This window comes from Megalobrama amblycephala, linkage group LG8 (assembly GCF_018812025.1).
Source record: "Megalobrama amblycephala isolate DHTTF-2021 linkage group LG8, ASM1881202v1, whole genome shotgun sequence".
Lineage (NCBI taxonomy): Eukaryota > Metazoa > Chordata > Actinopteri > Cypriniformes > Xenocyprididae > Megalobrama > Megalobrama amblycephala.
The window spans coordinates 3,273,537-3,300,000 of NC_063051.1; the positions used below are offsets into that span (position 1 = coordinate 3,273,537).

General features: G+C 38.8%; 3 protein-coding genes and 1 non-coding gene across 8 annotated transcripts in view; 2 read left to right on the top strand and 2 right to left on the bottom strand.

The window, feature by feature from the left end:
* mtrf1 (mitochondrial translational release factor 1) lies at window positions 1-6,408 on the top strand. 2 transcript variants are annotated; one of them, XM_048198728.1, is made up of 9 exons: window positions 1-460; window positions 2,485-2,573; window positions 2,647-2,728; window positions 2,806-2,913; window positions 4,187-4,359; window positions 4,436-4,553; window positions 4,667-4,803; window positions 5,156-5,254; window positions 5,835-6,408. In XM_048198728.1, exons 1-9 carry the CDS (start codon window positions 160-162, stop codon window positions 6,111-6,113), a joined length of 1,386 nt encoding a protein of 461 aa, XP_048054685.1. In that variant the 5' UTR covers window positions 1-159; the 3' UTR covers window positions 6,114-6,408. The 2 variants fall into 2 exon arrangements, with proteins under 2 accessions (XP_048054685.1, XP_048054686.1); XM_048198729.1 differs by having other exon boundaries at window positions 5-460; window positions 5,911-6,072.
* A 246-nt stretch (window positions 6,409-6,654) lies between these two features.
* wbp4 (WW domain binding protein 4) lies at window positions 6,655-12,801 on the bottom strand. Of its 2 annotated transcripts, none has more exons than XM_048198732.1 (10): window positions 12,646-12,801; window positions 12,468-12,540; window positions 12,327-12,389; window positions 11,133-11,259; window positions 9,305-9,475; window positions 9,161-9,228; window positions 9,007-9,082; window positions 8,570-8,799; window positions 8,285-8,484; window positions 6,655-7,273 (listed from the first exon to the last, which is right to left on the bottom strand). In XM_048198732.1, coding segments are annotated over exons 1-10 (1,218 nt in total). In that variant the 5' UTR covers window positions 12,648-12,801; the 3' UTR covers window positions 6,655-7,065. The 2 variants fall into 2 exon arrangements, with proteins under 2 accessions (XP_048054689.1, XP_048054688.1); XM_048198731.1 differs by having other exon boundaries at window positions 9,007-9,085.
* A 164-nt stretch (window positions 12,802-12,965) lies between these two features.
* On the top strand, window positions 12,966-13,037 carry trnae-uuc. The gene has a single exon. It is a non-coding gene; the product is annotated as a tRNA-Glu (tRNA).
* A 1,156-nt stretch (window positions 13,038-14,193) lies between these two features.
* LOC125273415 (SLAIN motif-containing protein 1-like) overlaps window positions 14,194-26,464 on the bottom strand; it is a 13,850-nt gene continuing 1,579 nt past the window's right edge. The window contains exons 2-9 of one of the 3 annotated variants that reach the window (XM_048198734.1): window positions 25,114-25,238; window positions 22,563-22,697; window positions 22,285-22,431; window positions 20,754-21,077; window positions 19,888-19,899; window positions 19,136-19,267; window positions 15,760-16,021; window positions 14,194-15,003 (exon numbers count right to left, since the gene is read on the bottom strand). In XM_048198734.1, the coding sequence (XP_048054691.1) occupies window positions 14,928-15,003; window positions 15,760-16,021; window positions 19,136-19,267; window positions 19,888-19,899; window positions 20,754-21,077; window positions 22,285-22,431; window positions 22,563-22,697; window positions 25,114-25,238 (1,213 nt within the window). In that variant the 3' untranslated portion in view covers window positions 14,194-14,927. The remainder of the gene's footprint in view (window positions 15,004-15,759; window positions 16,022-19,135; window positions 19,268-19,887; window positions 19,900-20,753; window positions 21,078-22,284; window positions 22,432-22,562; window positions 22,698-25,113; window positions 25,239-26,464) is intronic. The other 2 variants (XM_048198736.1, XM_048198735.1) reach the window with 2 other exon arrangements.

Genomic DNA, 26,464 nt, shown 5'->3' on the forward strand with positions numbered 1-26,464 from the left:
TTCTGTGGCCACGTGAGCTGCTTCACTGACCTTTAGTTTCATGGGGATGACCAGTAATGACCAGACAACATCTGGAGTGATTCATGAACGGGTGTCAGTCTAGATTAATGTGTGTTTGCTGTACTGGACTGACTGACCCAGGATCAGTGCGAGTGGCTGATGGCGGCTCTGCGGCGGATCCTGAGGCGCGTCTCGCCTCTTCTTCAGACTGTGAGGATCTGCAGATCAAACAGCCACAAAACTGATGATTTCCTGAAGAACGAGGCGGTTCAGAGGCGCATTAAACGCGTGATGGACGAGCACGAGACTGTCACCAGCCGTCTAGAGAGCGATCAGCTGACCGACACTGACCGGAGAACTCTGAACCTGCGGCTGGCGGAAGTGACGAGGGTGATGGACACGATTGAGAGATCAAGAGAAGCGCTGAGAGAACTGGAGGAGATACACACTCTCATTCACAGTGAGTGTGTGTGTGTGTGTGTGTGTGTGTGTGTGTGTGTGTGTGTGTGTGTGTGTCTTCATCACTGTCCATCACTCATGTTTGTTCAGCTTTATTTCTACAGTTTCAAAGCAGCTTCACAGAAATAATGAAGAAAATAAAAGAATCAATGATGGAATCTTCATCAAATATGAGACTAATAGTTCAATAACTGGAAAATAATTTATGCCAAATAAGAAAAAAAAAATCATGCTTTGGTAATTATAACATACAAAATTAATGATGTATTCATAATTTCTACTTTTTTTTTCTACTTATAATTTTGAATTATCTCATATTTATGAATTAGTACACTGACACTTTTATCACATAATTAAGACTTTTTACCTCATTAGGATTTTTTGTCATATCAGCTTTTTATCTGATAATTTTAACTTTGTCATAATTTAAATTTGTATCTCTTACTATGTCATAATTTCATATTTTTCATCTCATAATTGACTTTCTATCAATTTTGACTGTTATGTCATAATTAAATTTTTTATCTCATAATTGTGACTTTTTTGTTAACTGTTAATTTTGACTTTTTATCTCGTATTTATGACTTAGTATGTCATAATTTCAATTTATTTTATCCCATTATTATTAACTTTTTGATCTTATAATTGACTTTTTGTCCATTTTGACTTAATGTCATAATTTAATTCATATCACTACTTTACTTTGTTAATTTAGACTTTTTATCTCATAATTATGACTGTCATATCAATGTTTTATCTCAATTATGACTCATAATTACAATTCTTTTATCTCGTAATGGACTCAATTTTGACATAGTATGTCGTAATTAAAATTTTTATCTCATAATTATGACTTTTTTGTCATAAATTCAACTTTCATTTCAACATTTATCTCATAATTATAACTTTGTAATATCAATCTCAATTATGATTCTCATAATTACAATTTTTATCTCATAATTGACTTTTTTATAATTATAAATTAGTATGTCATAATTTCATTTTTCTAATCTCATAATTGATGTACCCAGGCTTATGTAATTTGATGTGTCGGGGCTGCGCAGTGAGTCTGGAGTGAGTCTGGAGTGAGTCTGGAGTGAGTCTGGAGTGAGTCTGGATTGAGTCTGGAGTGAGTCAGGAGTGAGTCTGGAGTGAGTCTGGAGTGAGTCTGGAGTGAGTCTGGAGTGAGTCTGGAGTGAGTCTGGAGTGAGTCTGGAGTGAGTCTGGATTGAGTCTGGAGTGAGTCAGGAGTGAGTCTGGAGTGAGTCTGGAGTGAGTCTGGAGTGAGTCTGGAGTGAGTCTGGAGTGAGTCTGGATTGAGTCTGGAGTGAGTCTGGAGTGAGTCTGGAGTGAGTCTGGATTGAGTCTGGAGTGAGTCTGGAGTGAGTCTGGAGTGAGTCTGGAGTGAGTCTGGAGTGAGTCTGGAGTGAGTCTGGATTGAGTCTGGAGTGAGTCAGGAGTGAGTCAGGATTGAGTCTGGAGTGAGTCAGGAGTGAGTCAGGAGTGAGTCTGGATTGAGTCTGGAGTGAGTCTGGATTGAGTCTGGATTGAGTCTGTAGTGAGTCAGGAGTGAGTCAGGATTGAGTCTGGAGTGAGTCAGGAGTGAGTCAGGAGTGAGTCTGGATTGAGTCTGGAGTGAGTCTGGATTGAGTCTGGAGTGAGTCAGGAGTGAGTCTGGAGTGAGTCTGGAGTGAGTCTGGAGTGAGTCTGGAGTGAGTCTGGAGTGAGTCTGGAGTGAGTCTGGATTGAGTCTGGAGTGAGTCAGGAGTGAGTCAGGATTGAGTCTGGAGTGAGTCAGGAGTGAGTCAGGAGTGAGTCTGGATTGAGTCAGGAGTGAGTCAGGAGTGAGTCTGGATTGAGTCTGGAGTGAGTCTGGAGTGAGTCTGGATTGAGTCTGGAGTGAGTCAGGAGTGAGTCAGGATTGAGTCTGGAGTGAGTCAGGAGTGAGTCAGGAGTGAGTCAGGAGTGAGTCTGGAGTGAGTCTGGATTGAGTCAGGAGTGAGTGATTGTGATTGTGTGTTTCAGACACGGCAGCTGAAGAGCAGCAGATGCTTTTGCTCTTGCGAGAGGAACATGAAGATCTGAGCAGGAGGATAGAGCAGCTGAACAGGAAGGTTTGGACGGTTCCTTCACTCGTCCTCCAGGAAGTGTGTCTGGAGAAAGTCACATGTTGATTTCATGTTTCAGCTGATCGAGGCGCTGGTTCCCGACGATGATCTGGACGACAGGAGCGTTGTGCTGGAGGTGGCGGCGGGACGGACCACCGGAGGTTTGATCATGTTCTCATCAGATACGAGACGTTCACTGACGGCTGTGTGACACGTGTGTGTGTGTGTGTTGATGTAGGAGACATCTGCCAGCAGTTCACGCGAGAGATCTTCGACATGTACCACGGCTTTGCCTCCTACAAAAACTGGGACTTTGAGCTCTGCAATTACACTCCGGCAGAATACGGTACGCCTCGCTTATCCATCGGCCCCGGGGTCCTCAAGACTAGAGAAACACTGAACAAAAACAGTAATTCAGTCAATAAATTAATTATAATAAATTATTAAAAATTATTAGCTAGTTATTACTCCATTAAATAGGTAAAATTAGATTAAAATAAATAAATAAAAGTTTTCATTAATATAAAAATAAAATAATTATTAGTTAGTAATTAATTTTTTAAATAGTTTAAATTAGATATATTAAAAAAGTATTAATATAAAAAAAAATTAAAATAATAAATGTATTCATACAAATAAAAATATGTTGTTATTGTATTAAATAAATTAAATTAGATTAAAAGAAATAAAAAATTATTTATACAAATGAAAAAAAAAAAAAAATTATTAATTCATTAATTCCATTAAATTAGATTAAAATAAAGAAATAAAAGTTTTGATATAAATAAAATAAAAATATTAGTTAGTTATTAAATTAGATTAAAATAAAGAAATAAGTAAAAATTTAATTAAAATGAAATAATATTAGTTATTAATCTATTAAATACATTAAATTAGATGTCTAAATGTCATGTACATCAAAAATGTCTGTTGAAACTTTAAAAAATATATTTAATCCCAAAATACATAAAATAATTAATTAATTAAATAGCTTAAATTACAGTAAAAGAAATATTTTGTATATAAATTTTTAATATAAATAAAATAAAAATATTAATTACTAGTTTTAAGAATATTAAAGATTATTTATTAAGAAGATTAAAGATTATTTAGATTAAAGATTATTAAAGTAAATTAATAAAAATGACATTAAAATAAATAAGTTTTGATTACTATAAATAAAATAAAATATTGGTTATTAATCCTATTAAATTGATTAAATTAGATTAAAATAAATAAATAAAAAAGTTTGATTAATATAAATTAAATTAAAATTAAATAAATAAACAAATATATATATATAATACATTTAACAGTATATTACTATAATGAGTGGAAAAATATATAATGTTACTGTATAGAAACTAACTTTAGATTATAATATACATTTTTTCAGTGTATAAATTGTTTATTGATATAAATAAATAAAATTAAAAAGAATTAGTTGTTAATTAAAGATATTAAATTACATTAAAATAAATAAATAAAATGTTAATATAAAGAAATAAAAATTAAATAACATTTAATGGTGCATTACTATAGTTAGTAGAAATTTTTTATATATATATAAATTTAGCTTAATAGAAACTAATTGTGTGTGTGTGTGTGTGTGACGTCAGGAGGGCTTCATCACGCCTCCGTCAGGATCTCAGGTGACTCAGTGTATCGCTGGCTGAGGTTCGAGGGCGGGACGCACCGAGTGCAGAGGATTCCTGAAGTGGGTCTGTCGTCACGCATGCAGCGCATCCACACGGGAACCATGACGGTCGTCGTGCTGCCGCAGCCGCGTGATGTCAGAGCAGACGTCTTCTCTTTACTGCATTCTGCTCGTGTGTCTTCTGTTCTGAGTGACGTCTGTAACTCTGCAGGTCGACGTTCACATCGCGTCCAAAGACCTGCGGATCGACACGTTCAGGTCACGCGGCGCGGGCGGACAGAGCGTCAACACCACCGACAGCGCCGTACGGGTGGTTCACCTGCCCACAGGTGCGCCGGGTTCATACGACACTCAAGATTCAGTGATGAGACGAGAACAACTGAACTGAACGTGTCTCATATCTGACGACGTTTGATCACTCAGTTTTGTCTCTCGTCTTCAGGAACCGTCGCCGAATGTCAGCAGTTTCGCTCTCAGCTGAAGAACCGCGATACGGCGCTGCGTGTGCTCCGCGCGCGGCTGTACCAGAGCATCATGGGACAGCAGAGAGAGCAGACGCACACCGCACGCAGACAACAGGCGAGTTCACCGATCAGATCGATCGACCATCAGACCAAACACGACTAATGACCTTGTGCTTCATCAAGAGAGTCAGACTGTAAAAAATGATTAACTGAATTCAAAGGGAAAATGTGATTATTTTTCTGACTCCATTGGCAGATATTTGTTCTTATTTTAAGCACAAACTCACTTAATTCTGATGCATTTTTCAGAAAACAAGACTTAACATCAGTCATTTTCTCCAGGGAATGTGTCTTGATTAAAGAATGTTTAGATATTTGTGCTGGAAAATGAGACGACAGAACATGATTGTTTGCTGAACACTTTATAATGACTTTATTAACGCATTAATTACGTGTGTGTGGTTCAGGTGGGCACTCGATGTCAGTCGGAGAGAATACGCACTTATAACTTCAGCCAAGATCGAGTGACGGACCACAGGATTGGTCATGTGATGCGTGACATCAAGGTAACGTTCTGAATCCTGTCGATATTAACCATATAAAGCTACTGTATCTTATCCGATATGACGAAGATCTGATGAACCTGTCGCACACGATCTCCTCCGGTCCTTCTGATGCTTTAAACTCTTTTATCAAGCAAACATTAGAATAACTTTGATATTGTTAGTAACATTTCAACTGGACTGAAGCAGCTTTACTCGATTATCCAGACATCATTTATTAGAAAAATCATCAAATATGACCAGCGTTTATCAATCATCATTGTATTGCATTATATGTTTTAAAACGACAGAGCTTTGATTATAAAACTAAGCATTTAAATATCATCTTACTAAGACATTATTGGCAGATATTGATATTTATGTATTTTATGTCAGTATGTGCTGTACTGTTATAATGATTTACTTTCATATTAATATCAGCATCCGCAGTCTCTGAATATTAAAACTGAGCTGTTTTTACCTTCATATTCTCACTATATCAGACTATGATATGATTCTCAACAAAAAAGCAATTTTATTTAGATTTCTTCTGTAAATGTTCCATTTCAAACATATTATTTCTGACTATTATTTCATATGCCAGGCTTCAACAGCAAATTGTCTGAGATTTTCCCAAATCAAGGCCATATTCGAGTCTCTCATCTGCTTGTGTTGGTCAGGCGTTCCTGCGGGGCGGCGAGACTCTGGAGGATCTGCTCAGACTCCTGCAGGACAGACATCACCTGCTCAAACTGAACAACATCAGCTGATCCATGACATCAGTCATGAGGATTTGAGCTCATATTGTACATATCTCCTGTCATTAAACTATATTCCACATATGTGTAAGTGGCGTCATGTCTTAACACAGAACCTCCAGTAAATGCTGAAGCTCAAACATCCACATTTGATTAGTTTTTGTTAAAAATAAGACTAAGGTGTGCTGAATGACAGATTACTGCAGGTCAAAACTGTGTATTTACATCAAAATAGTGTTTTTTTATTTGTATAGAGCTTTTCATAAAACACGAGCAGCTTTATAGAAAGTCATACTTTTAATGTTTACACTTTAATGCCTTATATTGAGATGAAATATGGCATATATTTTGTAGTATATATATCACATTATGCGAGTAAAAGTTGGATATACGTGTGAATTAAATATTTCATTTTGTGGAGATGATCATGAAATGGTTGTAATTATAAGAGTGTTGCTGTAGAGTTTGATGTGGGTGTGGAGAGCGACTATCAACTCAATATTAAGGCGTTGAGCCTATCAGACGCTCACAGAAACACGTCTGATGACACACTATCGTCTTATTCAGGGTGAATCATGTTGATATGGGCCTAAACCCAAACTTCCACGCCTGACGATCAATAACAACATTTAAACCAGCTGTACAGGACTAAAATGAATGACACCATTTAAATGTAAAAAGTTTTATTGTCATTTGAGGCGAATGAGACTCGATTCATGAGCAAAGAAAGTCTGGATTCATCTGTAAGACATGAAGGTTTAATGAAACTATGGCTTTGATTCTTCAAGCCAACAATAACAAATATTCTAAAACACTCACAGTACGGAAGCTCGTTTCTGCCACAGAATAAAAGTGTGAGAAAAGTTGCAATTGTATTATTTTTTAATTCCGTGGTAAAAAACAAGCTTCCATAAACCAGACATATCACTTAAACATCAAAAAGCAAAACTGATTCCTGGAAATATTCACAAAAAAAGTATTCTGAAGCAGGTAAAGGCAGTCATCTGCCAACAATTTATAAAATACAAAAATTCTAAAGCGAAGAAGCTCAGAGACTGCAGATCCGTGGAGAATCTTCTACTCGTCCTTCCCTCTCTGCCGGAGGCTCCTGGATTTGCCGTTCTCAGTCTTTCTCTTCTTGAACGTGGCTCCGGCGCTGCCTTCGTCCCCCAGAGACGTGATGGTGCGCTCCTTAAACCTGGGCTGCGGCTCCGGCGGGATGTCGGCCGGAGTCGGAGCGCAGATGGCGCTTTCCATCTGCGGCAGCTGCAGATCCACCTTCTCACTGCAGACGAGAACACACAAACATGAGGAGCTGAAATCACCGGCATTTCCTGTCTGTCTGGAAGACCTATCTAGGGATGCTTGAACACATGACATCTCTGGTGCATCAGCTGGTTTTGCTGAACATGAGGACATTATAAAACGTGTCCTAAAAGTCAAACAACTCAGCGAAACACAAGAAGCATCAGATCTTTTCTTCTGAATTTGTGACACATCAACAGACTGGGTTCTGTACATCAGTTGTTGATTGGATGTTGAGATGTGGGTGTGGCACTCTGTATGCAGATGAGCGTGAGCTTGTAGGGGCGGAGTTTAAGTGCACTAAATGATGGAGAATCCTGCATGTCACCAGAGAAGACTGATGATGATCCAATTACAAAACATTTTTAAAAAGATGAAACATATGCACAATACGATCAATAACGTATTAAGAAAACAATTTCTAAATGCATGTTATAGTCTTAGAAAACAGCGAATTTGCATTTCATGCAAGTTAAATGCCCCCTAGCATCTCCTGACCACTAGGTGGCACTGTGCTGAAACTTTGCAGGTACCCGCGGGTCATGGTGTCACAGCACACACCAAGCCATCATGGCGTGCTCTTCGTTGAAATCGTTTGCGTTATTTGAGAACGGTTTGACAAATTAACTTGAATTCCATGTATTTTTGTCAGCATGATCTGAAGATCATCTGGTTCGATTTTTGTAAAAATCAGGTGAACGGTCTAAGACGAGTTAAAAAAAAGTAGTTTTTTCAGAAAAATTAAAATGGCGAGAAAATATCCATGACAGAAAATGGCGCAATCGAATCGTCTTAAACCTAAATAGCAATATTAAAGCAAAACTAATCGTAGCCCTAACCATAACTAAAAATTATGAAAAAAGCCAATTCAACATATTAATAAAACTAACTTGTTTTTAATAATTCTGTTTTCAAATGTAATTTATCTCACAAAAACCGTGACTCTGACCAGCATCTGATGAATTTATACTAAATAATTCATTTGTCTTACTATGGATCTTCCTCCGGCTGGATTTTTTCCCAAGCTCCGTATGGATTGATCTTTCTGGGTCTCTTGGCAGGCGTCACGACCTCCTTCACTGCGACGGTGACGCTCGTGTCTTCCTCTTTCTCCTCACCGTTCCCTCCATCATCAGAGTTCTTCTCTCCTCCGTCGTCCGATGATGTTTGGATCGGCTCGTCTTTTCTTTTCTGTGTGGAGAACAAACGCACTGACGCGTCGCACTGTGTGTTTATGTGTCAGCTCTGAGTGTGAATGTGTCCGCCAGCGTCTCACCCTGAAACTGATCTTCGGGCCGCTGGATTGTTTGGTTTGGTCTGGTTCTGGCTCTGGTTCTGGTTCTGGTGTGTCTTTGGGAGGGTCAGACGAGTCTTCTGCTGCAGACGGAGGCTCGGGCTGAGCGGGAGAAGAGTTTTCAGATGCTCCCGTCACTTCACGAGGAGATTCGACACCAGGAGGGCAAATGTCTTCTGGATTGAAGCAATCCGGTTTTTCCCAGCTGGATTCTGGTCAGGATGAGAAATCAAACAGGTTTTTAACCCTGTACAGCCTGACTTATGAAATAATAGAAAAATCGATTTATTTTTACGTTTGTACAATTATACTAAGGTTTATTAGATCATATCGATCCTTAGAAAGTGAGATGAACGTCACACCTGGTGAGAATCAGAAGCTGAATGTGTTTAGATATGGTTGTAAATATGTTTTCTTACCGCCGGTCTCAGTGTTGTAGTAGTACATATATCCATCAGGACTCACGGCCTCCATCCACGCAGCGTCTGACGAATTCTGCTGCATGAAAACATGAGGTTAGATCTGTAACACGAACCCTCAGACCACACGTTCAGACAGATGTGTTTAGTTCACCTGCATGTGTCCCACGGCTGATGACGAGATCTCGCCTACGAACCCGTCCGGTTTCTCCCACTGAGACTCTGGGATCAAGGACACACAGAAACACTGAGAACACGGACACGCATGTGCATGTCAAGTCCATGTGTGGCGTCTCACCTCCTGTGATGGTGTTGTAGTAATACACCTGGCCGTCGCCTGTGGTTCCTCCCACCCAAGCATCCGGCCGGTAGCTGCTGCTGCTGCTGCTTTGTGACGGCACGTTTGCGGGACGTCTTTTGGGTTTTTTCTGTGGTTTAGCAGGAGGTTCTGATGGAGGCAAACTCTCGCCTGCACAGAGACACGAGAACCATCAGCTTGATCGGATACGTGACTGTAAACATGTTAGCGATCAGTACTGGCGGTAACACATTACAAGTAACGTGCATTACGTCATCAATTACTTTTTTGATGTTACAAAGTAACAAATTACAAGTAACGTGGATTATGTAATCAGATTATATTTTTAAGTAACGAAGTAACAAATTACAAGTAACATGCATTATGTAATCAGATTACTTTTTGATGTTACAAAGTAACAAATTACCAGTAACGTGCATTACGTAATCAATTACTTTTTGATGTTACAAAGTAACAAATTACAAGTAATGTGCATAATGTAATCAGATCTTTTTTTATGTAACGAAGTAACAAATTACAAGTAAAGTGCATTATGTAATCAGATTACTTTTTGATGTTACAAAGTAACAAATTACAAGTAACGTGCATTACGTAATCAATTACTTTTTGATGTAACGAAGTAACAAATTACAAGTAACGTGCATTACGTAATGAATTACTTTTTTGATGTTACAAAGTAACAAATTACCAGTAACGTGCATTACGTAATGAATTACTTTTTGATGTTACAAAGTAACAAATTACAAGTAACGTGCATTACGTAATTAATTACTTTTTGATGTTACAAAGTAACAAATTACAAGTAACGTGCATTACGTAATGAATTACTTTTTTGATGTTACAAAGTAACAAATTACCAGTAACGTGCATTACGTAATCAATTACTTTTTGATGTTACAAAGTAACAAATTACAAGTAACGTGCATTACATAATCAATTACTTTTTGATGTAACGAAGTAACAAATTACAAGTAACGTGCATTACGTAATGAATTACTTTTTTGATGTTACAAAGTAACAAATTACCAGTAACGTGCATTACGTAATCAATTACTTTTTGATGTTACAAAGTAACAAATTACAAGTAACGTGCATTACGTAATTAATTACTTTTTGATGTTACAAAGTAACAAATTACAAGTAACGTGCATTACGTAATGAATTACTTTTTTGATGTTACAAAGTAACAAATTACCAGTAACGTGCATTACGTAATCAATTACTTTTTGATGTTACAAAGTAACAAATTACAAGTAACGTGCATTACGTAATCAATTACTTTTTGATGTTACAAAGTAACAAATTACAAGTAACATGCATTACGTAATCAGATTACTTTAATGTAACACTGTAAAACACTGAATTAAAGTTCTATCTCTTCATAAGACAGTCACTTAGACATGCGCACTCATAAATGTGCGGGAACAAAAATACAAAAGTAACAAAACATATTGCTTTCAATAAAAAGAGTTGTATAATAGGTAATATGACCCGTAACGTTAGGAGATCTTTTGTATGGCATACATACTCGAAGGCTCAGGAAATATTCTATGTGCTCAGAATATAATAATATTCTAAATGTGTTTTTAAAAGAAAACAATATAGTCTAGGCTGTCGAATACATTACAAACTTCTCAGTAAATTAACACCTGCCGGACTAAAAGAGAGCGAGTCACTGCCAGGTGAGAAAAAGTAACGCAAAAGTAACATATTACTTTACATATAAAGTTATGCAATTAGTTACTTTTTAGAGAGTACTGCAACATTGTAACACATTACTTCTAAAAGTAACTGAAGAAACTGAGACCTGTTGACTGAGCCGTGAGTCTCTTCAGATCCTCCTCATACGCCTTCAGAGCTGCTTCCTCCATCGCTGCGAACTCCTTTGACATCTTCTTCTCCTGTTTGGCCTTCGCAACACTTTTCTTCTTAATCTGTCATGAACATTGACAGGGTCACATGAGCTCTGCTGGCCAATCAGAGAGCGTCTCACACACTCTTATCATCACACACATGCGGCTCTGACAGCAGCAGCCAACTTTCTGTTTACCAGCTCACGCACGTCCAGATACCTTCATTTCTACAGCGCTTATACAGTTAAATAACAGAATCAATGATGCAAACTTCATCAAATATGTAAAGCAACTGTAAAGCAGTTCTAAATTATTCAGATCAATTCATCTCTCCGAAATGCCAAGAAAATAACTTTTTGCACAAAATTGAAATAATTGCAAAATAATTATAGTATCCAAACATCCAATCAATTCCCCACGGACAAAATCAAGCCCCGCCCTACAGTTGTTCTTGTTCCAGAAGCGTTTCACTCAGATATACGGCACAATCAGGAAAAGATGAGCACAACTTCAGTTTCATGCTGACTTTAAACGTAATAAAGTCATGTGACAGTGTAGCACACTACATGCTTCACTCTGAATACTGTGAAATATTCACTGTACAGTGTGAAACGCATTATATCACATGATCTCATCATATTCCATGTGAGTGGATTCCAGTTATTATCACACAAATAAACAGTTATTTTGCCTTTTAAATCAAATTTTGCGTAAAAACATCTGATTAAAGTCGGCATTGAGACCATCTTTTTTCTCATATTGTGACGTGTATCAGAGTGAAACGCTTATTTATTAGATAATGAGGCACATGAAAACATGAATTTAGAATAAATATTGCAATATTCCATTAAAAATTGTACATTTTGATTCATGGTGACTTCAAATATAGTCAAGAAAAAGATGTTAATAATAATAGCTGATATAATTCTGCTTCATAATTATTATTCAAGTATAATTTTGACTTTTTATATCATAAATGACACCTAGTATGCCATAATTATGCATGATTTTTTCTTATGTGGGCTTCCATAACCTCAGTGTGCAGAAGATGACACAGAACACGTTCACACTGAGTGCAGTGCAGCAGTCGGAGCACACAGTGTCACATATATCAGGCAGGCTGCAGTATGTGTTATTATCATTATTACCTCCTCGATTTTGGCCGCCACATTCTCTTTGTGGTTCTTTCCTCTCTCGTGAAACTCGACGCTCTGAGAGAAAAACACAGAAACACATTCAGATCGAGTGTGAACACGAGAAACTGCTGAAGTGAGTCAGGATTCACTCACGGGTTTATTATCTGCGATCCAGCACTTGCAGTACTGACAGAACTTCTTCGGCTGGGATTTCCAGTAATCAGCCCTTCATCACAAACACAAACACAAACAAACAAACACTTTAATACAGCTCGAGCTCAAGAGGCGCGAGCTCTTCAAATGTCTGATTAAAATCCACGTGATTACTTACATTTTGAAGGATGAAAACCTCAAATTCCTTCCCTTAAATGTACACAAATGTTTTACTAAATCTACATGCTCACTGATGAGTGCTCACTGCTGTCACTTCAAAATGACGTCACAGATCGTGCGACAAACCTTGATGAGTCGGAAATGCTCAGTTGAAACATTAAGACTGAAAAAATATGATACTGAATGATTACTCCATAATTATAAACAACATTAAACAATAAATTCATGTCTCAGTGAACATAAAGACGCTATGTAAATATAAGTTTGCTTATAAGTGGTAAATATAAGTACGCATCAGGCGCGCAGAGTCTCAACGCCTCCCATATGGTCTAGCGGTTAGGATTCCTGGTTTTCACCCAGGCGGCCCGGGTTCGACTCCCGGTATGGGAAGATAAACTTTTTGACATTGGCCAACATGATGTAACTAAGATTCCCTATTGAAGTTATTCAGGTTCATCTTTAATAATTTTTAGTTAGTCATAGGATTAGAGAAGTTCACGAACTACATAAACAGTATGTCAAAACTCATTTTCAGCACTGAATAATTTCCACAAATAAATTCATATTGAGTCTAGAAGATTTCACTGTGGAAGCGCATTTAAGATAAAAACATGATTTGGTAAATCATAATTATGACATAAAAAATCGAAATTATGAGATATAGTTTAAATGATGACATACTAAGTCATAATTTTGACTTTCTGTCATATTTTTTAATTCAGATTTTTTTTGGTCAATTTCGACTTTTTAATATCATAATTTTAAGTCATAATTTCAATGTAGTTTTTACATTATTTTGAGTCTTCATCTCATAATTATGACATACCAAGTCATAATTTTACTTTCTGTCAAAATTTCACATTTTTAAGTCATAATTTTGATAGGTTTTTTTGTTTGTTTGTTTGATTGGAGCGGGGGGCTTTTAATTTGACTTTTAATTAATAATATCTACTTTTTTGGTCATAATTTTCACTTTCTAAGTCATAATTTAGTCTTTTTATCATAATTTCAACTTTTTATATCATAATTTTGATCATGTCATAATTGAAACTTTTTGTCATAATTATGACTGAATACAGTTTTTTTTACAGTTGAATTTCCATCTCATAATTATAACGTACAAAGTCATAATTTTTACTTTCTGTCACAACTTCAACAAAACTTTTGGTCATGATTTTGACTTTTTGTCATGATTATGACTTTTAATTCATAATTTAAATTTTTTTGTCATAATTTCATCATGTCTAACTTTTCATCTGATAATCATGATTTACAAAAGCATGTTTTTTCTCATGTGGCAGAAATAGTCTTCTATAGTTGACTCAAATATGGAGAAAAAGAGTCAGTCTTATTAAAACATGAAGTGATCTTCAGCGGTCTTAAATAATAGATTGTAAAAAGGCTCAAATCCAGAATGAGACTCAATGAATGTTTAAATCTCTCACAGAAGAGACACTTTCATTATTACTCAGTGAATGAATTCAGTCACCAGCAGTGGTCAGTAAAGCTCACTCAGATGTTCTGGATTCACACAAAAATATCACCATTACAAAACAAACAAAGTTTATTTGGACTTTAAACACAGACACACCCATTAAAATATCAGTCATAAAGAAATATTCAAGAAGAAAACTGTGGTGCATTTACAGAAACATGGAGAACACTCTTTTAAATATATTTTACACAATAAAATAAATAAACAAGAGAAGAAAATAAATACAGTGCTACATCTGTGGCCATTGAAAATCATCTGATTCCAGAGCAGAAATAATCAATGATGAAATAAACATTAACAGTGAAAGTGCAACATCAGATTAACACAAGAACAATCATAATCCAAACAATAATTAAAGTCAAATACGTTTTCAAAGGTGCAATAATTGGTCCACACAGATCATGGTTTAGGGTGTATGTCGTCTGTTATCAAGTTAAAAAGGAATATTAATCATATAAACATATTGACAATAAAGTGTTCGTAAAGAGTTAAAAATGTGTTGGAATTTGGTTAAAACCATTTGATATCACAAAAATTGTTCCAACTTCAAACAATCGTACAAACCAGTTCTTTTGCTCCAGCCCGGTCGGCGCACCTGAAACAGCCGGAGAGTGGCAGCAGATGGAGCTTTAGCAGCACGTGTTGATGCCATCAGTCACTCTAATGATGATAGTGCATGTGTGTATGAGCCGTGTGTGTGTGTTTGCATACGGAGATCGTCCTCACAGCACCATGTGATGAAGCGGTCGGCCCTGACCAGCAGGAACCCATCGCTCTGACCCGCGTCAGTAACACCCGTCACGCCAGCTCCCGTCACGCAGCGCGCTCAGCGTCGCCAGACTCTTTGGAGGCGTCAGCAAACTGCAGAAACACCATCAGTGAGATCTCTACAGTCATATAACATGAGTAACACTTTACAACGAGGTTTGTTAAAGTGCCAAAATAACCACTTTATTCAACAATCTCTTCTCTTCTGTCATTATCTTACGCAGGTGACGCAGTAACACAGTGAAGCTTCCGTATTCCGAATACCGGCTCAATATTGGCCGAATCTGATCACGTGATCAGCACGACACATGCGTGTGATGCTGACGCAGGAGCCGGCCAATAATGAGTCGAACCTGGAAGCGCTGGACATAAACAACGAATGAGAACGACACAGAAGAGAAGAGATTGTTGAATAAAGTGGTTGTTTTTGTTTCTCGTCTCTTCATAACATTAAGGTTGAACCACTGCAGTCACATGACTGTTTTAACGATGTCTTTAGTTCCTTTCTGGACCTTGAAAGTGTTGATTATATTGCTGTCTATGGACGAGTCATATATTTTATCAAAAATATCTTCATTGTGTTCTGAAGATGAATGAAGGTCTTACGGGTGTGGAACGACATGAGTGAGTAATTAATGACAGAAATTCATTTTTTGGTGAACGAACCCTTTAAGTAAATACCTGTTCACATGACTGCAGCACCGGCTGGTTTTAGGTCAGAGGATCTAAATTCTTCAGGATCTCAAGCTGAATTTTTCATTACTCACTAATTTGAGGTTTTAATCCACATCAGTTTGGAGTTTTAAGCAGCTTTGAGGATTTAAAGTAGCAGCTGAAGATGAGGTTTACCTGCGCACCGGTGCCGTGAGTTTGCTGCGCGGGCCGGAGCCGCTCGCTATGAAGGACGCGGGCCGCGGAAGACCACTGCGGGCCGGAATCTGAGAGACGGACGCCTTCCCGGGCTGAGGGATCCCGCTGCCGGACACACACTGCACACCGGCCGCCGGACCCTTGATAGTGGGACTGACGTACGCCGTGGCTTTGAGCGTCTGACGGGACGAGAAGTTCCCGACGCTCTGGACACGAGTCTGCAGCTGCCCGGGAGCCGGAACTGCACAGAACACACATGATCAGACTCACACACAGACACACATGATCAGACACACACACACATGATCAGACTCACACATATGATCAGACTCACACACACACATGATCAGACTCACACACACACGCGATCAGACTCACATGATCAGACACACACACATGATCAGACACTCACACATATGATCAGACTCACACACAGACACACATGATCAGACACACACACACATGATCAGACACACACATGATCAGACACACACACACATGATCAGACACACACATGATCAGACTCACACATATGATCAGACTCACACACAGACACATGATCAGACACACACACACACATGATCAGACTCACACACACACACGCGATCAGACTCACATGATCAGACACACACACATGATCAGACTCACACATATGATCAGACTCACACACAGACACATGATCAGACACACACACACACATGATCAGACTCACACACACACACGCGATCAGACTCACATGATCAGACACACACACATGATCAGACTCACACATATGATCAGACTCACACACAGACACACATGATCAGACACACACACACACATGATCAGACTCACACATGATCAGACTCACACACATGATCAGACACACACACACACACACACACGATCAGACTCACATGATCAGACACACACACATGATCAGACACACACACATGATCAGACACACACACAGACACACATGATCAGACACACACACACATGATCAGACTCACACATGATCAGACTCACACACAGACACACATGATCAGACACACATGATCAGACACACACACACACGATCAGACTCACACATGATCAGACACACACACACACACACACACGATCAGACTCACACACATGATCACACACATGATCAGACACACACATGATCAGACTCACACATATGATCAGACTCACACATGATCAGACTCACACACATGATCAGACTCACACACACACACATGATCAGACACACACATGATCAGAGTCACACATATGATCAGACTCACACATGATCAGACTCACACACACACACACATGATCAGACACACACATGATCACACATATGATCAGACTCACACATGATCAGACACACATGATCAAACACACACGATCAGACTCACACACACACACACACACACACAGACACACACACACATGATCAGACACACACATGATCACACACATGATCAGAGTCACACATATGATCAGACACACACACACATGATCAGACTCACACACAGACACACATGATCAGACACACATGATCAGACACACACACACACATGATCAGACTCACACATGATCAGACACACACACACACACACGATCAGACTCACACATGATCAGACTCACACACATGATCAGACTCACACACACACACACACACACACACACACACACACATGATCAGACACACACATGATCACACACATGATCAGAGTCACACATGATCAGACTCACACATATGATCAGACTCACACATGATCAGACTCACACATATGATCACTCACACATGATCAGACTCACACACACACACACACACACACATGATCAGACACACACATGATCACACACATGATCAGAGTCACACATATGATCAGACTCACACATATGATCAGACTCACACATGATCAGACTCACACACATGATCAGACACACACATGATCACACATGATCAGACTCACACATGATCAGACACACACACACACACACGATCAGACACACACATGATCACACACATGATCAGAGTCACACATATGATCAGACTCACACATGATCAGACACACACACACACACACACACACACATGATCAGACACACACATGATCACACACATGATCAGACTCACACATGATCAGACTCACACACACACACACACACACACACATGATTAGACACACATGATCAAACACACACGATCAGACTCACACACACACACACACACATGATCACACACATGATCAGAGTCACACATATGATCAGACTCACACATGATCAGACTCACACACACACACACACACACACATGATCAGACACACATGATCAAACACACACGATCAGACTCACACACACACACACACACTCACACATGATCAGACTCACACACACACACACACACACACACATGATCAGACACACATGATCAAACACACACGATCAGACTCACACACACACACACACACTCACACATGATCAGACTCACACACACACACACACACACACACATGATCAGACACACATGATCAAACACACACGATCAGACTCACACACACACACACACACACACACACATGATCAGACACACATGATCAAACACACACGATCAGACTCACACACACACACACACACTCACACATGATCAGACTCACACACACACACACACACACACACATGATCAGACACACATGATCAAACACACACGATCAGACTCACACACACACACACACACTCACACATGATCAGACTCACACACACACACACACACACACATGATTAGACACACATGATCAAACACACACGATCAGACTCACACACACACACACACACATGATCACACACATGATCAGAGTCACACATATGATCAGACTCACACATGATCAGACTCACACACACACACACACACTCACACATGATCAGACTCACACACACACACACACACACACACATGATTAGACACACATGATCAAACACACACGATCAGACTCACACACACACACACACACATGATCACACACATGATCAGAGTCACACATATGATCAGACTCACACATGATCAGACTCACACACACACACACACACACATGATCAGACACACATGATCAAACACACACGATCAGACTCACACACACACACACACACTCACACATGATCAGACTCACACACACACACACACACACACACATGATCAGACACACATGATCAAACACACATGATCAGACACACACATTAATCACACACATGATCAGAGTCACACATATGATCAGACTCACACATGATCAGACTCACACACATGATCAGACACATGCACATGATCAGACACACACATGATCAGACACACACATCACAGAGAAGCTATGAAGCGTGCGAGACGTACTGCAGGTCTGGAGGCGTGTCAGCGCGCCGGGAGAGTCGAAGCTCTGGCTGTTCCTCATGGATGGGGACACCGGCGCCGGAACGGACGGCATCGGAGCACTCAGCAGGTTCGGCATACTCCTCCTCAGCTTATCTGAAGAAACATCACTTCCTGTCAGCTCAGCCAATCACACACACACATAAAACAAACATGTTCTACATCAGATTAAAGCCCAATTACATCTGATGTGGTTTAAGAGGATTGAGACGCTGGAGCCGCAGCAGGAAGTGTGTGTTTAGATTAAGACGCTTAAAGACATTCAACATCAGTGAGAGTTTTACCCATCAGCCCATCCGGACACGACCAGCTCCAGCCAACAGGGAACATTCTTCCAGTAACGTTAATAGAACGTTTGTTCAAAGTTATCTGGTCTTTAATAATGTTCTCAAAACATTAGCACAAATTTATACATCGTACATGGAATGTTTTTTCTGAAATGTTTAACGTCTAACGCTTTTTAAATGTTGCTACTTTTAAAACATAAAAATGACGTTTTGAACATTCAGAAATAACATTTTCATAGCTTAATAAGAACATTAGTAAAACATTCTTAGAACATGTTTTTGTTACCGAGTGTCATTCTCTAATCACTTCAAAATTAAAATTCAGGTTATTTTCTTCCCATTATCGGAATTATATTTACAACACACTAATTGTAATTATTTATATCTACACATATGCCTTCATAAAAACATTAAAGTTTATTAACTTACTCTCATATTCAACTGATTTCCACAGTTGATGGCCAGAGGATTACAAACACGACACACACACACGTAAACACACACATAAACACACACAGGAAGTAGAACAGCCACAGATAGAAACACAAGAGAATCAGCGCAGGTCAGTCTGGGGCTTATGGGTAAAACAGCCCTAACATCTTCAACAGCCATCAGCTCTAGCTCAACAGAATATTGTTATAAACGTCACACTATATGAGCCTGAAGAGTCACCTTTGAAAATCACAGTAGCAGTCAAAAGTTGGGAATAATTCAGATGTTTTAATGTTTCTGAAAGAGTCATCAAGGCTGCGATTATTTGATCAAAAATACAGTAAAAAATTTGAAATATTATTCCAATGTAAATCAGCTGTTTTCTATGTGAATATATAGTAAAGTGTAATTTATTCCTGTGATCAAAGCTGAATTTTCAGCATCATTATTCCAGTCAATTCAATTCAATAAATTTGATGCTCAAGAAACATTTATGATTATTATCAATGTTGAAAACAGTTCATATTTTTGTGGAAACTGTGATACATTTTATTTTTCAGGGTTCTTTGATGAACAGAAAGTTCAAAAGAACAGCATTTATTTGAAATAGAATCTTTTGTAACATTATAAATGTCTTTACTGTCACTTTTCCTTGATGAATAAAAGTGTTACTTTCTTTAAAGTAAATACAAACTTTTGAACAGTAGTGTGTATCATCTCCATTCAAAACTTAATCACATCATTGCATGTGTATACTGGACTGTGATTCAGCATTAATTTGCCATTTGATGCATTTCCTTCTCACAGAATCCGAGCCTGACCTGACCTCAGCACACACAGATGCAGTTAATCATGACAATCACCTGAGCTGCTCCTGAGGCCGTGTGTCTCGCTGGCAGGCGTCTGCGCAGGTGTCTGCGTCTGCGCCGCGCTGCAGGGTGACGTGCTGCTGCTCCTCCAGTCCCTGATGCTGCTGAAGGTGTGTGAATGCGGCAGGCCGCGCTGCAGGGCTCCGGCGCGACTCAGACGCGGCTGCGGCGGCGGCAACTGACCGTAGTCTTCGTCCTCATCCTCCTCTTCCTCGTCCAGGTGCGAATCGCTGCGCGGGCCGAACTGGAAAGAGAAGCTGGCGCTGCGACGGTTATTAGAGGAGGAAGAAGAGGTGGTGGCGAAGTCCTGACGCAGACCTGAGAGGAACAAACGCTTGATGTCACGAAACGCCACGTCATATTTCATCAAACGAACAAAAGACAAGAATTACATAAGAACGTATCTTAGGATCTTTTGCACATTTCTCCAACACTCTCAGCACTGTGATACAGTCATGAACATGAATTTTTATTCATTTCATCAATATCACTATATTGACTGATTACAGCAAGAATTGCAAACAAGTTTTCTGAAATGTTATTTTTAACCCTTGTATTATGTTGTTTATTTCTCATTAAGGGTCATGAAGATGCCGGCACAGTTTCAACACTCTGAGGTGTTGTAGAATGAGTGACAAAAGTTCTGACGGTTCTGATGTTCACGGGTCAGTTTGATCCACAATTTACCCACAGCAGCACAGACCTTAAATGTAAAAATGTATGTATTTTTTATGTCAGTTTCCCATCTACCCACTGAGTGAATTTAATTTACATTCATGCATTTGGCAGACACTTTTATCCACAGAAATGAACTCGAAGATGCATATTTTTATCATTTCGCTGGGAATCGAACGCATGATTTTGGCGTTTCTAGTGTTGCTCGACAGTTTGAGCTTCAGGAAAGCACACGACAATAAAACAAAAACATTTAAATTAAAATACATATTTAAATTTTTTTATAAAAAATACTTACAATACTGTTTATAATATTCATATTTTTGGTTCAAAATGGTTCAAAAATAGGTTTAAAACTATTTTGTTCTCATATTTATTTTGATGTAAAGTGTGAGAAGTATTACTTTTAAATGTTCACTGTTTTTACCTGATCTGTTTTAGTGATTGTGATTTTTCGCCATGTTTTAGGAGTAAAATGTTCTATGAATCAGGCGATTATGAACAAACCTTCAGAATATAGATGGAGATTCTGACTCAAACTCACCGATTGAAATCTACAGACACAAATACATAAAGTGCAATAAAATAAACACTTAAATGTCTATTCTGGATGTTTTCTTTCCACTGGTCACATGTAAAATAGACTCAAATCTGAGCAGTGCAGCGTCTCGACTTAAACTACCACGATGCATACTATATATAGTATTTATTTCAAATAAATAAATACTATTAAAATAAAATGCATATGCATATTTAATCATACTTGTGTTGTGTAATCAATCATAAATGTGTTTTGTCTGTATATGAAGCTCGTCTTCTCTCAGTGTCAGCGGTGTGATCCATCACTCACTCTCCTCCTGCAGTCGCGCCATCACCTGGACGTCCGTCAGGTCCTGCAGTTTATAACCCAGAGTAACGGAGTCGTCGTCCGGCTCAGACACGCTCACATCGCTGTCCACTGACGCCTGAGCGAACACACTGCGCCGAGCGCTGCGACCTGAGACAGAAACACACAGATGAACAAGTTGTGCTCGTCTTTTCTCCCCTTTTCTCAGGGCGTCATACAAGCTAGTGTGTGTGTGTGTGTGTGTGTGTGTGTGTGTGTGTGTGTGTGTGTGTGTGCGCTACCTGCTCTCTCACAGGTGCTGCTGGGAAGAGGAGCACAGGGTTTACAGGAGGGAGAGGAGGTGCAGAGAGGAGAAACTCCAACTACACGAGCACGAGGAACAGCAGGAGAGGAGAAACCTGACCTCCATTTACTGACTGAAGACACACAGATGAACAACATCACCGACTGTGTGTGTGTGTGTGTGTGTGTGTGTGTGTGATGTAAGAGGGTACAGATGTTCAAGGGGACAAACAGCCATTGAGTGTCAGCCAGAGACACGGGTGACGACAAAGATTCATTCACACACACACACACACACACTTCTATAAGCCTTCAGTCTGTCAGTATATTGATCGACACATGAAAGCAAACGCGTGCGTTGGGTCATTCTACAGAAACATCCACTTTTGGTATGACAAAATGTCTTAAAATGTATTTCTTTTTCTAACATTTAAACTTAGACCACATTATTATATTACACGTTGACTTTATGAATACACATAAATGACAGCTTAATGATTTTTTAATTTTTTGGTACATTTATTTAAAGACTGCATGTCCCCTTTTTTGTCACTGGTGTTACCTTACTTCTCTGGCATTTTTAAACAATTTTATGAAATATTATTTCTCTTTTTTTTTCAGCACATGCAGTCAGAGTTACAGAATAATAATGATAATGCAAAGAATAAGGAGATTATGTGTTTTTTATTTTAATCAGGTTAGTTAAAAGTGTGATTGAATGATAATAATTCAATTTCGCAACCATGTATTTGCTATAACAATGAAAATTTTGGAAAAACAGTTATGAAAAGTAATGATGCAATCCTACAATAAAAGACTTAGTGAAAACAGTCAGAAAAAGATCATAAACAACATTTTAAAACTGTCTGTAAAATACGCTGTCTGTAAAGTCGCTGCACTGAATTTAGCCATATCTGCCCAAAGGAGAATTAACAATGAGAAAGAAAAGTTATAATCATGTAATCTTAGTGCTATTTTATGCAAAAGAACTAAATGAATAGCTTTAAATAAAGTTTATCTATAAATGGGTAACACCAGTGACAATTTTCATGAAAAATGCATTTTACAAAATGGCTGCTGCAAGGTGTCAATCCACATGTTGTCAATCATGATATATTCACTAAATCAAGTAGTTTAATCCATTTGTATTCTAGTTTTTTATAATTCCCTAGCAATAAAGTAGGTCACACCAGTGACTTCAACTAAAAGCTTCGTATGAAATTATAATTTTCTAATTAAAATGTCTGATAATTGAAAAGAGATAGTGGACTTTTCATTTGCCTTTCTTCATTGATCTTCAGGAAACAGGAAGAAGGAAGTCAAGTGATGCCATCAGTGTGATTTTTTCTTTCAAAATAAGAGATTTTTGTTAAAGGTAACACCAGTGACAACACCAGAGGACTACATTCATTATATATTTTATAATATTTATTTGGCATTTGGGTTTTTTATGTCATTTACATTATATATTTGATAGTTATGCATACATTATTGTAATTAAAATGGTAGAAAAACCTGTTTCTGAGCTCAAAATAAAGTACTTTCCCTCTGTACATGACTGTGGGGACGAGAGCTTCTGTGGTGTTTGGAATTTTTAGAATTAATTAAAAAACAAATATTGGCACATTGATGGCTCAAGAAGGTTTAATTGTTCAAATAACATATTGTTTCATATTAAAATATAAAAAAATTGTAATCCTAAAGTGTTTTTCAAGTGTAATATTTCTGTAAAGTCTAGGGACAGAAAAGTGGACGTTTCTGTAGAATGACTCCATATTAGAGCTGAATATGTGGAAGTGCGTGATTCTGCATCTGAGTCTGTTGAACACGCGGGTTCAGTAATTACACGCTATAAGGCTCTTGGCATGAAGGGCCGATTGCTTTCATGTAAACACAGTTGCTATGGTTACCGCTCGTCTAACCCAGGCCGAATATAGCAGCGAGTCAAGCGGCAGCGGTGGGTTGGTAACAGGTTAGCGCTGTGAATAGCTCAGGTGTCTCTGTGAATGTGACACAGGGTTTATTTAGCTGAGTAACAAGCTTAAGTCTAAATCCTGAACGCATTACAACCTTCCCAGAGTCTGAGCTGTCCGTCACACACTCTCATTTACATATTCATGAGCGGCTCCTCCCCCTCAGACTGGACTTTTCCAGCTCTACGTGAGACTTTGAGAAGTGAGTGTGTGTGTGTGTGTGTGTTCACATCTGTAATGAAACACAGTTAATCTGCGTGTGTTTGTACACGGGCCGCATTAAGACACGGCGCTCACCGCGTCCTTACACTAATCCTGCGGGATAACAGCGTGTCATCATCACATCACCTCAGACCGCTGACCCCAGCTGACCCCCGCTGACCTCCAGACAACCACGAATCATCACACACAGGCTGAATGTAAAGGTTGATATGGAGTGTGCGCATACTGTACATGCAGCAGGTGAAATTAAAGCGATAGTTGGAAACTGGATGGATGTTCGTCTCAATATAAGCGTGTCAATATGAATAAGAGGGATTGATGATGTCAGTCATGTCAGAGTCAGTTATGGACGTACCGGGCTCCAGTCTTGGGCAGAGCGAGTTTCTGCTGGTTTCCAGCTGATCCAGAACATGTCGACACCACTGAAGAGTGTTCAGACCCGCGCCGGACCACAGGTGAGAGCTGGGAGACACATACAGCCTGAGGAGAGAAACCAGAATCAATGAGGAGCTTCACTAGCTGTGTTTCCATCCAAAACTGTGAGTTTAACTGATGCGTAAGGTTGGAATATGGAATAAAATATTTGCGAATAAAGCAGCATTTCCTTCCCATGTGTTCAAGAGAACAAAATCATCACTTCCTGGGAAACTGGTGCAAAATATCAGTAATAAAAATGGAAGTTTTTCCTCCATCATAAGTGAGTTCGTCTCAGAGCGTCAGACGAAACACAATAAACGCTGTCATGTTCTCATGTGAGAGTAATTTAAGGGTTCGTTCACCTAAAAATATAATTTCTGTCATTAATTACTCTCCCTCATGTCGTTCCACACCCGTCAGACCTTCGTTCATCTTCAGAACACAAATTAAGATATTTTTGATGAAATCCGAAAGACATGTGACTGCAGTGGATCAACCTTAATGTTATGAAGAGACGAGAAACAAAAATAACCACTTTATTCAACAATCTCTTCTCTTCTGTCATTATCTTACGCAGGTGACGCAGTAACACAGTGAAGCTTCAGTGTTTACGTCCGACAGCCGGCTCAGCATTGGCCGAATCTGATCACGTGATCAGCACGACACATGCGTGTGATGCTGACGCAGGAGCCGGCCAATAATGAGTCGAACCTGGAAGCGCTGGACGTAAACAACGAATGAGAACGACACAGAAGAGAAGAGATTGTTGAATAAAGTGGTTATTTTTGTTTCTCGTCTCTTCATAACATTAAGGTTGAACCACTGCAGTCATATGACTGTTTTAACGATGTCTTTAGTTCCTTTCTGGACCTTGAAAGTGTTGATTATATTGCTGTCTATGGACGAGTCATATATTTCATCAAAAATATCTTCATTTGTGTTCTGAAGGTCTTACGGGTGTGGAACGACATGAGGGAGAGTAATTAATGACAGAAACCTCATTTTTTAGTGAACTAACCCTTTAAACCGAATCATTCTGATGACAGACTTTGACTCGGGCGTTTCAGAACCAACATTTGAGATGCTGTGATGTGATTGGTCCACTGGTTAGTCCAGTTATCCAATCACAGCCTCTGCTGAGGCAAAGTCACATGAGGTTTTCAGGAATTTAATCAGTAAATGTCTTTCAATCGTAGTTTATGCACACGTCTGCTCATCGGATAAAACAATTATCAGCCTCAATTGAGTTTTTTATGCACATTTTTAGTATTTATGCTCATATTTGTGTT